This window comes from Aedes aegypti, unplaced genomic scaffold (genome assembly GCF_002204515.2).
Source record: "Aedes aegypti strain LVP_AGWG unplaced genomic scaffold, AaegL5.0 Primary Assembly AGWG_AaegL5_hic_scaff_990_PBJ_arrow, whole genome shotgun sequence".
Lineage (NCBI taxonomy): Eukaryota > Metazoa > Arthropoda > Insecta > Diptera > Culicidae > Aedes > Aedes aegypti.
In genome coordinates, this window is record NW_018736701.1 from 23,202 (window position 1) to 36,045 (window position 12,844).

Consider the following 12,844-nt stretch of genomic DNA (forward strand, 5'->3'; position numbering starts at 1 on the left):
GACTTCAATGCCTGGGCCGTGGAATGGGGAAGCCGTATCACGAACCAGCGGGGTCAAATCCTGCTAGAGGCACTGGCCGTGCTAGATGTCGATCTGGCTAATGTTGGTACCAAAAGTACCTTCAGCCGAAATGGAGCGGAGTCGATTATCGACGTTAATTTTGGTAGTCCTGGCCTAACGAGTAGTTCGCACTGGAGGGTAGACAATACCTACACTCACAGCGACCACCTGGCGGTTCGCTATAGTATCGACTACAAAAACAGCATACAGCGAGTAGAGGAAGCGGCTAGGTCAAGGCCAAGCCCTCGTAGGTGGAAGACATCGTACTTCAATGACGAAGTACTTAGAAAGGCGCTCCGCCGTGAACGTAACCTACTCGGCCTAAGCGGGGACGAACTGGTAGCGGTGCTCTCGCGTGCATGCGATGCGACCATGCCTAGGAAAGTCCACCCTAGAAATGGGAGACCACCGACGTACTGGTGGACTCAAGCGATTGCGAACCTGCGCCGCCTACGGGCCAAGAGGCGGATGCAGCGAGCACGTACCGATGAGGAGCGTGAAGAACGACGGGTGACGTTCACCGCTGCCAAAGTCGCGCTGAAGTCCGAAATAAGGGCAAGCAAAAAGGCCTGCTTTGAAGGACTCTGTCAGAGTGCCAACGCGAATCTGTGGGGCGATGCCTACAGGATCGTTATGGCGAAGACAAGAGGTGCAATGGCTCCTACAGAGCAATCTGCAGAGATGCTGGAGGGGATCATCGAGGGGCTCGTTCCGCGCCACAATATTAGCCCTTGGCCTCCTTTCGTAGGACAGCCGGGGATTGGGGCTGGCGATGAGGGGAGGGTAACCGATGAGGAACTTGTAGGGATTGCAAAATCCCTCAGTATAGGTAAGGCACCAGGTCCGGACGGAGTTCCAAACCTGGCCCTCAAAGTCGCAATCTTAGAGGCTCCAGGGATGTTCAGATCTGCTATGCAGATATGCCTGAACGAGGGAGTATTTCCAGATGTGTGGAAGAGGCAGAGCCTGGTACTATTGCCAAAGGCGGGAAATCCACCCGGTGACCCGTCGGCGTATAGACCAATATGCTTGATTTGGAGTGCTCTTAGCACTCCATCGTAAGAGGAGGGGATTCGCTACTGCGCAGTAGTGACTCTGGATGTAAGGAACGCATTTAATAGTGCTAGTTGGGCGGCTATTGCTGATGCGCTCCTGCGTCTGGGGATACCTCGACCTGTACCTCGGAAGTTACTTCCAGAATCGGGTATTAGTCTATGACACAGAGGTGGGTCGGAAGTGCTTTCACATAACCTCAGGAGTCCCGATCGCAATTGTGGAGGAGTGGATGAGCTCCAGGAAACTGGAATTGGCTCACCACAAAACTGAGGCGGTTGTTGTCAACAACCGAAAGTCGGTGCAGCAAGCGGTGATTAGTGTAGACGACTGCACGATCACTTCGAAGCGCTCCGTCAAACACTTGGGGTGATGATCGACGATAAGCTTACCTTCGGTAGCCACGTTGATTATGCCTGCAAAAGAGCCTCCACAGCTATTGTGGCACTGTCCCGGATGATGTCCAATAGCTCTGCGGTGTACGCCAGTAAGCGTAAGCTTCTGGCCATTGTCATCTCGTCCATACTGAGGTATGGTGGCCCGGCTTGGGCACGGCTTTAAGTACCAACAGCTACCGTAGCAAGCTGGAGAGTACATATAGGCTAATATGCCTGAAGGTTGCGAGCGCGTACCGTACCGTGTCACACGATGCACTCTGCGTCATCACCGGTATGGTGCCTTTTGGTATCCTTATCATGGAAGACATAGAGTGCTTCGAAAGGCGCGGCACAAGAGGCATACGCAGGACTGCCAGACTGGCCTCTATGGTCAAATGGCAGCGTGCGTGGAACAGTTCCACCAAAGGAGTGTGGACTCACAGGTTGATTCCGAGGTTAGATATCTGGGTCAATAGGCGCCATGGAGAACTAACATTCCACCTGACACAGGTCCTTTCCCGAATGTCCAGTTTGTGCAGGTTTAGAGGAAACGGTGGAACACGTTTTGTTCGTGTGCCCGCGTTTCCGCACAATGCGTGACCGCATGTTTGTCACATGCGGTCGGGACACGACTCCGGACAATCTGGTTCAGAGCATGTGTGAAGACGAGTTTGGCTGGAATGCCGTTTCATCGGCTATCATCCACATCGTCTTGGAACTACTAAGGAGGTGGCGAGTGGACTCGAGGAGTGGCTAGTGCAGACGCTTAACAACAGGTGGTCCAAGGGTTCGCAGTCGGCTACGTAGGTCATACCGGTGCCCTACGGTCGAAATCGACCCTTACAGCGATTAAGTGGCCGCGGGGAGAACATCCTGGTAGCGTTGCTGTCGTGGCGCCGGCCTACTGGGTTGGATACGAGCCTCTGGTTGTTCGGGGCAGGTGGAGGCCCCTTCGTCAGCAATCCCAGCTGGTGCTAGCTGATAGGGCCTGAGCCTTCAGTTGATCAAATTGCGAAGCCCGCAGTATCAGTTCTTGATACCTGCGGTGCAGCTGGGCGCGGGCGTTGTGGTCGACCCTGCCCGTCTTCAGCGGAAAATGGGAGGTAAGGACCACCTGGGAAGCTGGCAAAGCGCCAACATGCTACCTTGGTGGACCCTCCTAAGCGTGCCATCGATGTTCGTTGCTGCATGGCTACGCAGCTAACCTGGAGGTAGCGATGTGCAATAGCCCCTCTCCGAAGCAATGCTTTCTTGGTGGTTTAGTGGTCGGGGGTGTAGTCCTGTTTACTGCTTGCATGTAGTAAATGGACCCCAATTCCACACTCCCGGACCTTGGTCTGGCGTCTGTTGAGCAGATTATCCCCCATTGCTAAGTAGGAAAGAAAAGGTTTTCCCGAATGAGCCCCGTTAGTCCATGGTTTCTACGATGAAATTCGTGCTGAGGGCAGACGCATAGGAAATGTTCCACCTTGTTATGTGTATTGCAAGTGGTGCAAATTCTATGGAAAGGCAAGCCTTCCATGCTGTGCGATAAATGGGTGTATCCAGTCCGCAGTCGAGAGATGATCCGCTGTTCTTTTAATAAAATAACGTCAGTCCATGGTTGCGTATCTTGTTTGATCTTGCGTAGATGACACGTGCTCTGCTGGGACCATTCGGTTGCCCACTGCGCATTGACGGACTTGGTTATCCATCTTTTGATGTCCTGAAGAGGAACCTTGTTTGTATACCTTGTTGACGCGTATCCTGCACCAGCGAGGCGATCAGCAGCTGTGTTTCCAGGTACACCGCAATGTCCAGGAATCCACGCAAAGGTTGTGTCTGGTGGGGCAAACCGTAAAATACTTTGAAGCCATGGTCGGGCGGGGGACTCGGACTGAAGAGCTGATACTACAGCTGAGTCAGTAAGTATTAAGATGGGTTGTTCAGCAGGAGTAGTAACCGCGATAAAAACGGCTGCGGCTTCGGCGGAGAAGATGGAACATAGTGGGGCGAGACTTAGGCTTTTCGAAACGTCCATTCCATAGATGCCGATTCCCACGCCACGGTACGATTGGGAGCCATCAGTGTACCTGTGGAGGTGGTTTGATTAGTTATTACGGAGCCATTTAATGACAGACGCTCGAAGTGTGATGGAGTTGTCACCGGCACGAAAACGGTTCTTGATTGTACTATCGATTTTTGGTTTTCCTGACTGCCAACTCTTGTCTCCGTACCAATGAATCTAGGCAATTGGAGGAAGATCCACGTTGGCTACCGCACGAAGGTTTTCTCGGCGAAAACAGCGGCCTTCTTGCAGATAGTTGCGGATATAACATGGCGGAAAGGAAGTTTACCAGTTCAGTGCATGCGGCGTCCGCCGGAGTACACGGTAAGGTGTCGGCCAGGGTAGACGCGTCACGCGAAGCGACGCGAAAATTGCACGGGAAGGAATAACAATTATTAATAATGAAATGTCAAATTCCAAAGGATTTTCGCGTCGCTTCGCGTGACGCGTCTACCCTGGCCGACACCTAACTGTCCCGAGATGATGCGAACGTAGGTATAGTACACTGGTGCGAGGGTTTGAAGCAGCCTTCCGGTAGCGATACACGTTAATTCCAGACCGTAGACTAGACGGCTGTCGATTATTGCGTGAGCAACTCGAAAACGTATAACCCGATTGTTAGATCGATGTGGACGAGAGATTGTACGCGCTAGGTTTAACCGAGTACGACAATTTGTTTTCACAGACTCAAAATGTTGTTTGAATGTAAGCTCTCTATCGATTATGATCCCAAGGGTTTTGACGGTCTTTTTTAGCGGAATGGGTTGACCTTGAATGGTGATAGGGTAACCGGTAATTCGATGTCCAGTGTTGCAAATATGACAGCGAATGCTTTTGGGTGCCGACAGAGTAAATCCCACCAACGAGGTCCATTTGACGACGGCGTTGACTGCAGCTTGAGCTTTAATTCTGGTGCGAACAGGTGTGCGGCCTGAAATTACCAGCAAGATATCATCCGCGTATACGAAAATGTAAATCCCACTTGGAGATTTCGGAAAACACCATTCATCGCCACAAGAAAAAGGGTGACTGCAATAACGGATCCTTGGGGTACGCCGGTCTCTTCAGCGAAAAGCTTGGATGTGTTGTCACCAATTAGTACACGGAAAGTGCGAGTGGATAAAAAGTTGTTGATGAAGTGGATAACGTGCCCGGACATTCCTCATTCCACAAGCTATTAGAGTACCAGAGGAGTCCAGGTGGGGTTGAAGGCTTTGGAAAGGTCCAAGGAGATCACCTCAGTGTGCAGCCCTTCGGAATGTGCGTTATGGAGAATATTACCCAGAGAAGCAAAGTAGCTGTTAGTCCCGTACCCAGCCCTAAAGGCGTGTTGTCGGCGGTCAAGATAGCCTGCAGCCTCCAGTTGTTGTTTGAGCCGTCTATTGACCATTCGTTCCATAATCTTAGAGAGACAGCTAGTGAGCGCAATCGGCCGGAAGCTTGATGGTCCACGAGTTGGATTGTTGGCTTGGGTATGGGTACGACGAGGCTTTTTTGCCATTCAGCTGGAAAAGTGTTCGACAGCCAAATTTGGTTGAGAATTTGCAGGAGTTTGGAAGCGGCAGATTTTTTAGCAGCGGATATCCAATGCCGTCAGATGCAGCTGATTTGCCTTTACTGCGGTCTAGAGCGAATTTTAATTCTTGGAGTGAGAAAGGTTCGTTGATGGCTGCACCTCTTAAATCGTATGGAACGGGGAAATTAAGAACAGAGTCTGTCGAGGGATTGTAACGGGGCTTAAAGAGGTCGTCGTAGCTATCAATAGCCGAGAGAATTGAGAAGTATTGCCCAAGGGTATCGGCGACTACAACGGGATCAGTGACTAATTTATCCTGCAATTGTATTGATAATGGAGCTGAGTTTCTGTTGCCGCTCAGTGCGTTTATTCGGTTCCAAAGTTCCGCGGAAGTTTGTGAGACGTTCATACCTTCTAGAAACTCTTCCCAACTAGTGCGTTTAGCGTTCCTGATAGTTTGTCTGCACTGGATGTGTAGCATTCGATAGCGACCAAGCATGCTTTCTTTCTTAGGGTGGCCTTGTGGCAGCCGCTTTGCAGCACGAAGCGCTTTTCTTCTAGCTTTCACAGCTTTTCGCGTGTCATCCGTCCACCAACGAAGCGCTTTTCGTCCAAGCTTGTTGCTCGATCTGGGTACTGCAGCCTCAACTGCTTTGTGGATTAGTTCGTTAAAGTCCGGGATACTGGTGGGATCGGCGGACTGCAGTGCTTCACGAACAGAAGCATTATATATCTCCCAGTCAGCTCGTTCATACAACCATCTAGGACGACGAGTAGTGATCGGAGAGCAAGCAGCTATTGTGATCTGTATCGGATGATGATCACTTCCGTGAAGATCAGGAATGGTGTGCCACTGGAGCTTAGGCAGAGTTGAGCAACTAACTACGGTTACGTCGATGGCGCTAGAGTAGTGACTGTAGTAGAAAGTGTCGGAACCATCGTTGAGTACTACTAAGTCGAGTTCTTCGAAAAGAGAAAGGAGAGTAGTCCCTCTACGGTCTGTACGATTTTCTCCCCAAGCAGGGTGATGAGCGTTCATATCCCCCAGACATATCAAGGGCCCGGGAGCGGCTTCTAACAGGCTTTAGACTTGTCCGTGGAGATTCGGGAGCGCCCCACATGGAAAATATACGTTTATTACGGACTAGTGGTCCCGGCAATTTCGTCTTGCCATCAAGTAGGCTGTTGAAAAACGCCATGGAACGCTCCGTGCAAAATGGAAGTTCCGTTCACTCCTGTTTTTTCAACTTTCCCGTTAAATATCCTTTGCTTATTATATACACAAACACGTCGGAACACTTCAGGAACATAACTATGGAAGAATCATTCTAATCCGTCGAGCCGTTCTCAAGCCATTTCGTGACATACAAACACCACTCCATTTTATTTATATACTAGTGGTCCCGGCAAACTTCGTCTTGCCATCAAGTAGGCTGTTGAAAACCGCTATGAATCGTCCCATACAAAATGACAGTTCCGTTCAGTCCCGTTTTTCCTACATTCCCGGTGAACATCCTGGAACTTTTATACACACAAACACGTCGGAACCCTTGACGAACAAAATGGAAAAAGAATCATCCAAATCCGTTGCCCCGTTCGTGAGCCATTTCGTGACATACAAACATCATTTCATATTTATTTATATAGATATATAAGATACGTTCAGCGGATTTTGCAGTCGAACACCCACGGCAGGCACATCACTTCTGAGGTGCAGGAATTCAAATGGGATGGTACGTAGGATCCCAATTGCGACTGAGTATCGAAAATTGTTTCCTTTTTTGATTGTCCATTCGTATTGACCTCACAGGGACCGATTTAATTGTTCTGCACGCAGAGAAATACCAGCTATTCAAACAATAAATAACTTTGTTGTTCTCAATAAACTTGTTCAATTTGTTGTAATACAAGAAATGCGTTGAAACAACAATCATTTTTATCAGAATAAAGCAACAGTATTGTTGAATTAACTGGGTACATTTTTAACTAGATTTATTTTTGAAACAACAAAAGAAAAACTTTACGTCAAATGAAAGTTTATTTGTTTCAATTTACATCATTATTGATTCTAACAATTATGCAAGTAGCATAAAAACTGTCTCGCCAGTTTGTTGCTTAGTAGAACCAGTGAAAAAGCGAATGTTTCCGATACATGAATAGCTGGTATTTCTCTGCGTGTTATATTAAATTAAAGTACATGGCGTTGTTAAAATGTTCGTGCGAGAAGTTCAGGTCATTGATTTTTGTATCAGTTTTGGAGTAAGGAAAACCAGAATGAGTATTAACCATCTTTTCTAAAATTTTAATTCCACTAATGCATTCTCCAGTATTGCAGTCAACTCTTACACGAGCCGGTTATTTCATCCCGTCACTTTGTCGCGAAGCGGATAAAGAACATTCTCCAGTTAAATGGATTTTGGTGCATGTTCCAATACTTCTACTTTCACAAAATAAAAGTAAAGTAGACGTTTCGTTTTCGTTGTTTATTGTTTAATTCCTAAAAAATAATAAAGGGACTGGGATCAACAAAACAGTATTTTTATTTCAAACAAGAACATTGTCACATCAAATAACAGTGTAATTTAATTTAAAAAAATGGAAGGTTTATTTCAATGCAAAAATTTGTTGTTACAAAAGAAAAATTGTTGAAACAAAAAAATATTTTGTTGTATCCCGTTTAACGCAGCTGTCAAATTCAACAATTTTATTTTTGAAATAAATTAAGAGTTGTTATTGAAACAATAAAAGGCAATTATAAGCCGGCAAATAATACAGATATATTGTTGTAATGATACAGAATATATTTGATATTAAAATTGTTTTCTCTGCGTGTGCATTTACTTTGTTCGTAGAGGGCCAGACAATTGTTTAGGAAACCATTGATGTTCCATTAAAGGATAAAATTGGTGGGCCTTGAAAGAGACGGTGTGGGAAAATTGGTGTTGACGGTGAAAGAAGAAGACACGTTACTCAGTGTGCAAAAACGGTTGGCGTCACTGGTTTGCGTACTTGAAGCTGGGGGACTTGATGAATGAGCCGAACAAGACAGAGCCAGACCAGTGGCAGGTGGAGTTCGTCCACCCACCAAGGGCAAGGATGTCCCGACGGTAGGGAAAAAGGTGCTTATTTCGTCCGTACTTGTACTATGCTCGGGTAAAGCTGGCTGATGGTTCTTGACTCCCACGCTGTCCTTCGGGGACAGGGGTTGCCCCCTTTGTGCGTCCCGAGATCTAACGGCATAACGGTCTTGATTCCCTCGACGTCCTGAGGGCAATAGGTGTCCGCCAATACCGGTGTGGGAAGAACGTCCGCATTGTCGGTGCTCCAGCTACCAGGAGCTATCGCTGGATCTTCGTCATTCAGCTGTTCTGATTGGGTCCGGGCTTTCGGTCTGCCGGCGCCCCGACTGCTCGAGGCATTGTTCACCAACTCTTCAGATTTTCTTCATCTAACTTACTGTTCGAGTGCAGGAGTCGACCCGAAGGTTCCGGTAGGGTTTGGCTTCCGGTCCAACGTCGCCCCGACTACTCGAGGTAGAGTCTAGGCAATTGTCTTCATTGATTGGTTGTGGAGTCGGTGGAGTCATGTTGAGGGTGGAGGGGGTTCCGCCTGGTTGATGGTGTTTTGATGAGAAGGCTATTTAGAGTTTTTGCTAACGTTTTTCCGAGTAATTGAGGACTGCCTTTGTACTGTCGACGCGTTTACGCTGTCTTGCTGCTTATCGGGAGAATTTGTTTTACTGTAAGGTCGTTTAGGAGTGAGAGGATGGCTTTTTGTAAGGCTTGACGTCTCCTTCTTGTGGGTCATGGGAGAAACAGGGGTCTTGGTGTTCCCATGTGTTTGGAAGAGTTCGGGATGTTGTCGAGAGGATGAGAATAGTCGCTATATATGTCTAGCGGATCATCATTAGGCTGTTGTTTTTCGGGTTTGAGGGTTTTGGAAAGAGCGCTTTCAATTGCTAACTCGAAAACGGAATCTTCTTGGGTGAGCGCGTTGTGTGCAATGCTGGTAGACGTATTAATGGAGCATTTTAAGTGTTGTACTTCTTTCTGCATTTCTATGTTGGCTGCAATCAAATTCTTAATAACTCGATTAAACATCGCTTCTTGTTCATCTAACATTGCTTGGAAGCTGGAAGGGATACAATCGACTGCTGGGGGATTTCCGTCCAGGTTTGAAGATGATGTACTTTGGCCATGAAGAGCGGCCTCGAGCTGTTCAATGCGTCGGTCTCGCATTTTTACCATCTCCATAAGCTCGTCGATCTTCTGATTGAGGTTGGAAAGTCACTGCTAGTTCTTGTTGCTGTTATTTTACGTACGTTTTTGGATTGTTTAACTCCTCGTAGATACGCCTAGCTTCGGGGTAGGGCACATCTTGATCGATTTTGATACGCTGGATATCGTTTTCTTTTCTATAAGCAGGGCAGGACCGCTCTCTGAATGCGTGCTGGGTAGTATCACATTTACTACAGTATTTCGCTTCGGTGCAGGGCTTATCGGCGATAAAAGGGTGATCCCCAGAGCATGTACCACTGATTCATTTTTCAATTTTACAGCGTGGCTTCGTATGCACGAAAGCCCAGCAGTTAAAACTGCATGGGCGACGGGTAATAGGGACGTGTTCTACAGCGAATATAGCCGAAGTCTAAAAACTCCGGTCTGTTGGTTCCCCTCAAAGAGATAATAAGAGTCGGTGTGTCGATCCAAGATTCACCGGATATTTTGGTGATTCGTCTCACTTCCTTTACTCCTTGGTCTTTAAGTTCCTCTGCGAAAACATCTCTTATGTTTAGCTAAGTAAGATTATCCTGGATATTTACTTACGGGTTGATAAAGATGTGGTGGCCTTCCTTAGCCGAGTGGTTAGAGTCCGCGGCTACAAAGCAAAGCCATGCTGAAGGTGTCTGGGTTCGATTCCCGGTCGGACCAGGATCTTTCGTAATGGAAATTTCCTTGATTTCTCTGGGCACAGAGTATCATCGTACCTGCCACACGATATACGAATGCAAAAATGGCAACTTTGGCAAAAAAAGCTCTCAGTTAATAACTGTGGAAGTGCTCATAAGAACACAAAGCTGAGAAGCAGGCTCTGTCCCAGTGAGGACGTTAATGCCAAGATGAAGAAGATGATAAAGATAGTGAGAGTAATTTTTCATTCGATTTGCATGTTACTTCTTACAACTGATTCGCAAGTGGCCACCGAGAAGTGGTATCCGTAATAAAGCCACTTAAAATTTCCTTAATAAAGCTATAATAATAATAATAAAGCCACTTATGCTTTGAGCGATATTATTATAATCTAATGAAGACTCCTGAATCATCATCAAATTTGAATAAATAAAAAAAATAAAATAAAGATAGGTGCCCGTGCCATGAATAGAATCATAAGCTATCAAAGACGTACATTATTTAAATACAAACATAATTCGGGACCTACCCGAACAGCACTTACCGTTTCTTGAATATGCTCCAACAGACCTTTTTCGTACCCATCACGAAAATTTTCCGGATCTTCGATTTCTACCAGTGGCGCAGTGTCCGGATATTCTTCCGTATAGGTAAACACCAGCTTACAAGACAATCCTTCTGTTTCCACTTCTGGATCGTATTCGGTGGTGCAATGGGAAGTTTGAACCGATGTAAAGGTTCCGTTGCTAGCACTTCCAGCTCTCCGCAGTAGATCGAATCGAGCGCTTCAATTTCGTTGCATTGATCTTCCCGGTGATTGCGCTCCATGCTTTCCGATTTTCTAGAGGACACTAATGGCAGTATCAAGAGATGTTTACCAATCTTACCGATAGGGAAGCAACGCGACTATACTAAAAATGATTTAAGAGTCGATTTGTGCTCGGAACGGCATGCGGAACGCGGATTTTTTTCAATTTATTTCCGCCACCAACAGTACCACTCTATAATGCTCGATAAGAACCTGACTTCCATACGAATTTTGTAAACACCGCACTACCGAAGCCGAAATGTTGCGCTGTTGGTTGACAAAACTGTCAAAATACAAATGCCGCACAACATTGCGCGATGTTTCCTGCACGGAGAAACAAAAGTACACACGGAAAATATTAAGAACCTTTTATTTATTGTTCATTTTATTGAGGAATAGATTCTCTTGTACATTCTGAACGTGGAAAAACACGCAGCGAACTGGACTATCGAATTTCATACATTTTGCCTTATGAAAGATGAAACGATTATTGCAATACGAACGTTTATGTATCGTTTTAGCATCACTCCACATCAAGGCGTCGATAGGCGCGTGGTGTACGCTCGGGCTTATCGATCGCAAGGTTTTGGTTCGATTCCAGGTTGCCGCGAAAACATTTTTTTTGTTTTCAAATTCTGGTTTCATAAGGCAAATTTATGAATTTCAATCCGATTTCTTGTGGCGAATTTTTATAAGGGATTCCTATGTTTATCGATAGTCCATTTGCCTGAGTTAATAAATACTCACACGTCAATTTCTATGGCACTTTAATAGAAGCACGCTGTTACGGCTCATACAAAATTTGTAAAATGTTCATACAAAAAGTGTTACGAGGGGGTGGGTGGGTGTCAAAAATGGCCGTTTTTGGCGTTATGAAATTTATGAATCAACCCTTTAGGTGTGAGTCTATTAGAGGGTAAAATCCTCAATAAAACCCAAAAAAAATATTGCATATAAATGTGCAGGTCATAGTGGGACTATCGAAAACATAGAAACCCCTTATGAAAATTCGCCAAAAGGAATCGGGTTGAAACTCATAAATTTGCCTTATAAAACCAAAATTTGACAACTAAAACTGTTTACGCGGCAACCTGGAATCGAACCAAGAACCTTGCGATCGATAGGCCCGTGCGTATACCACGCACCTATCGACGCCTTGGTATGGAGTGTTGCTGGAACGGTGCATAAAGCACTCGCATTGCAATAACCGGTCAACCAGTTAGTGATTTTCGATAGCGTTCGATATAGATTCGTTTTGAACCGTTAGCGATCGCCATCGTTGGTCAGAGATCTATAAAGAATTATGAAGACTGGTTGGTCGGGAATTGGGTCCTAAGCCCTGTCCCAATCTTAGTGCCAAACGCTTAAATTTAGGCCAAAAACACATGTTTACTCAATTTTCTAATGTTTTCCGTTGGTTCAAGCTCAAAAAAATTGTATTAGATTTTGTCACATCCTTTGGCTTAAACTCAATTTTGGGTGTATTTTGTTTCCGTGTCCCTTACGAAATGTCAGATAGGAACAACTCCGTGGACGAACTAAAACCCTGTGGTGTTTCGTCGACTAAGCGAACGTCAAACATGATCAAAAGTGTCAAGTTCATTTATGGACCAAATTTTTAAATAAAAGTTTAAACATGATATAGCCATTATTTGAGCGGGAAAAATTGCTAAAGTATTACAGCAACATGCTTTTTCGTGTTATTAAATAAAAACAAGATTTCCTCACAAATTTTAGGACCCAATTCTCGCGGAACATTACTAAAGGACCTATCTAACACTGAGAGGCTCTCTTTGTTTACTTTTTTTCATTAATAACTGTGTCACATTAACCTCTTCTGTTGCGTTTTTGTATGAAACGCTAGTCAAGGAAATTGACTTTCGATCTATTGTGAAAAACTTCCCAAAATTTTTAGTATTCCACTGTTATAATCGAAAGAGAACGAGAGAGGAGAGAATCTCTCATTTGTACATAGGTCCTTTAGTAATGTTCCGCGAGAATTGTTCCACCTTTCATAAGGCAAAATGTTTGAATTTCGATAGTTCAGTTCGCTGCGTGTACTAAACATAAAAT

The 12,844-nt window shown here is 45.6% G+C and overlaps 1 protein-coding gene across 1 annotated transcript in view; it reads right to left on the minus strand.

The window, feature by feature from the left end:
• LOC110681477 (RWD domain-containing protein 1-like) overlaps positions 1 to 11,957 on the minus strand; it is a 31,164-nt gene extending 19,207 nt beyond the window's left edge. Inside the window, exons 1-2 of the mRNA XM_021857241.1 lie at positions 11,917 to 11,957; positions 10,508 to 10,748 (exon numbers count right to left, since the gene is read on the minus strand). Coding sequence (XP_021712933.1) covers positions 10,508 to 10,748; positions 11,917 to 11,957 — 282 coding nt within the window. The remainder of the gene's footprint in view (positions 1 to 10,507; positions 10,749 to 11,916) is intronic.
• Positions 11,958 to 12,844: the final 887 nt, after the last annotated feature.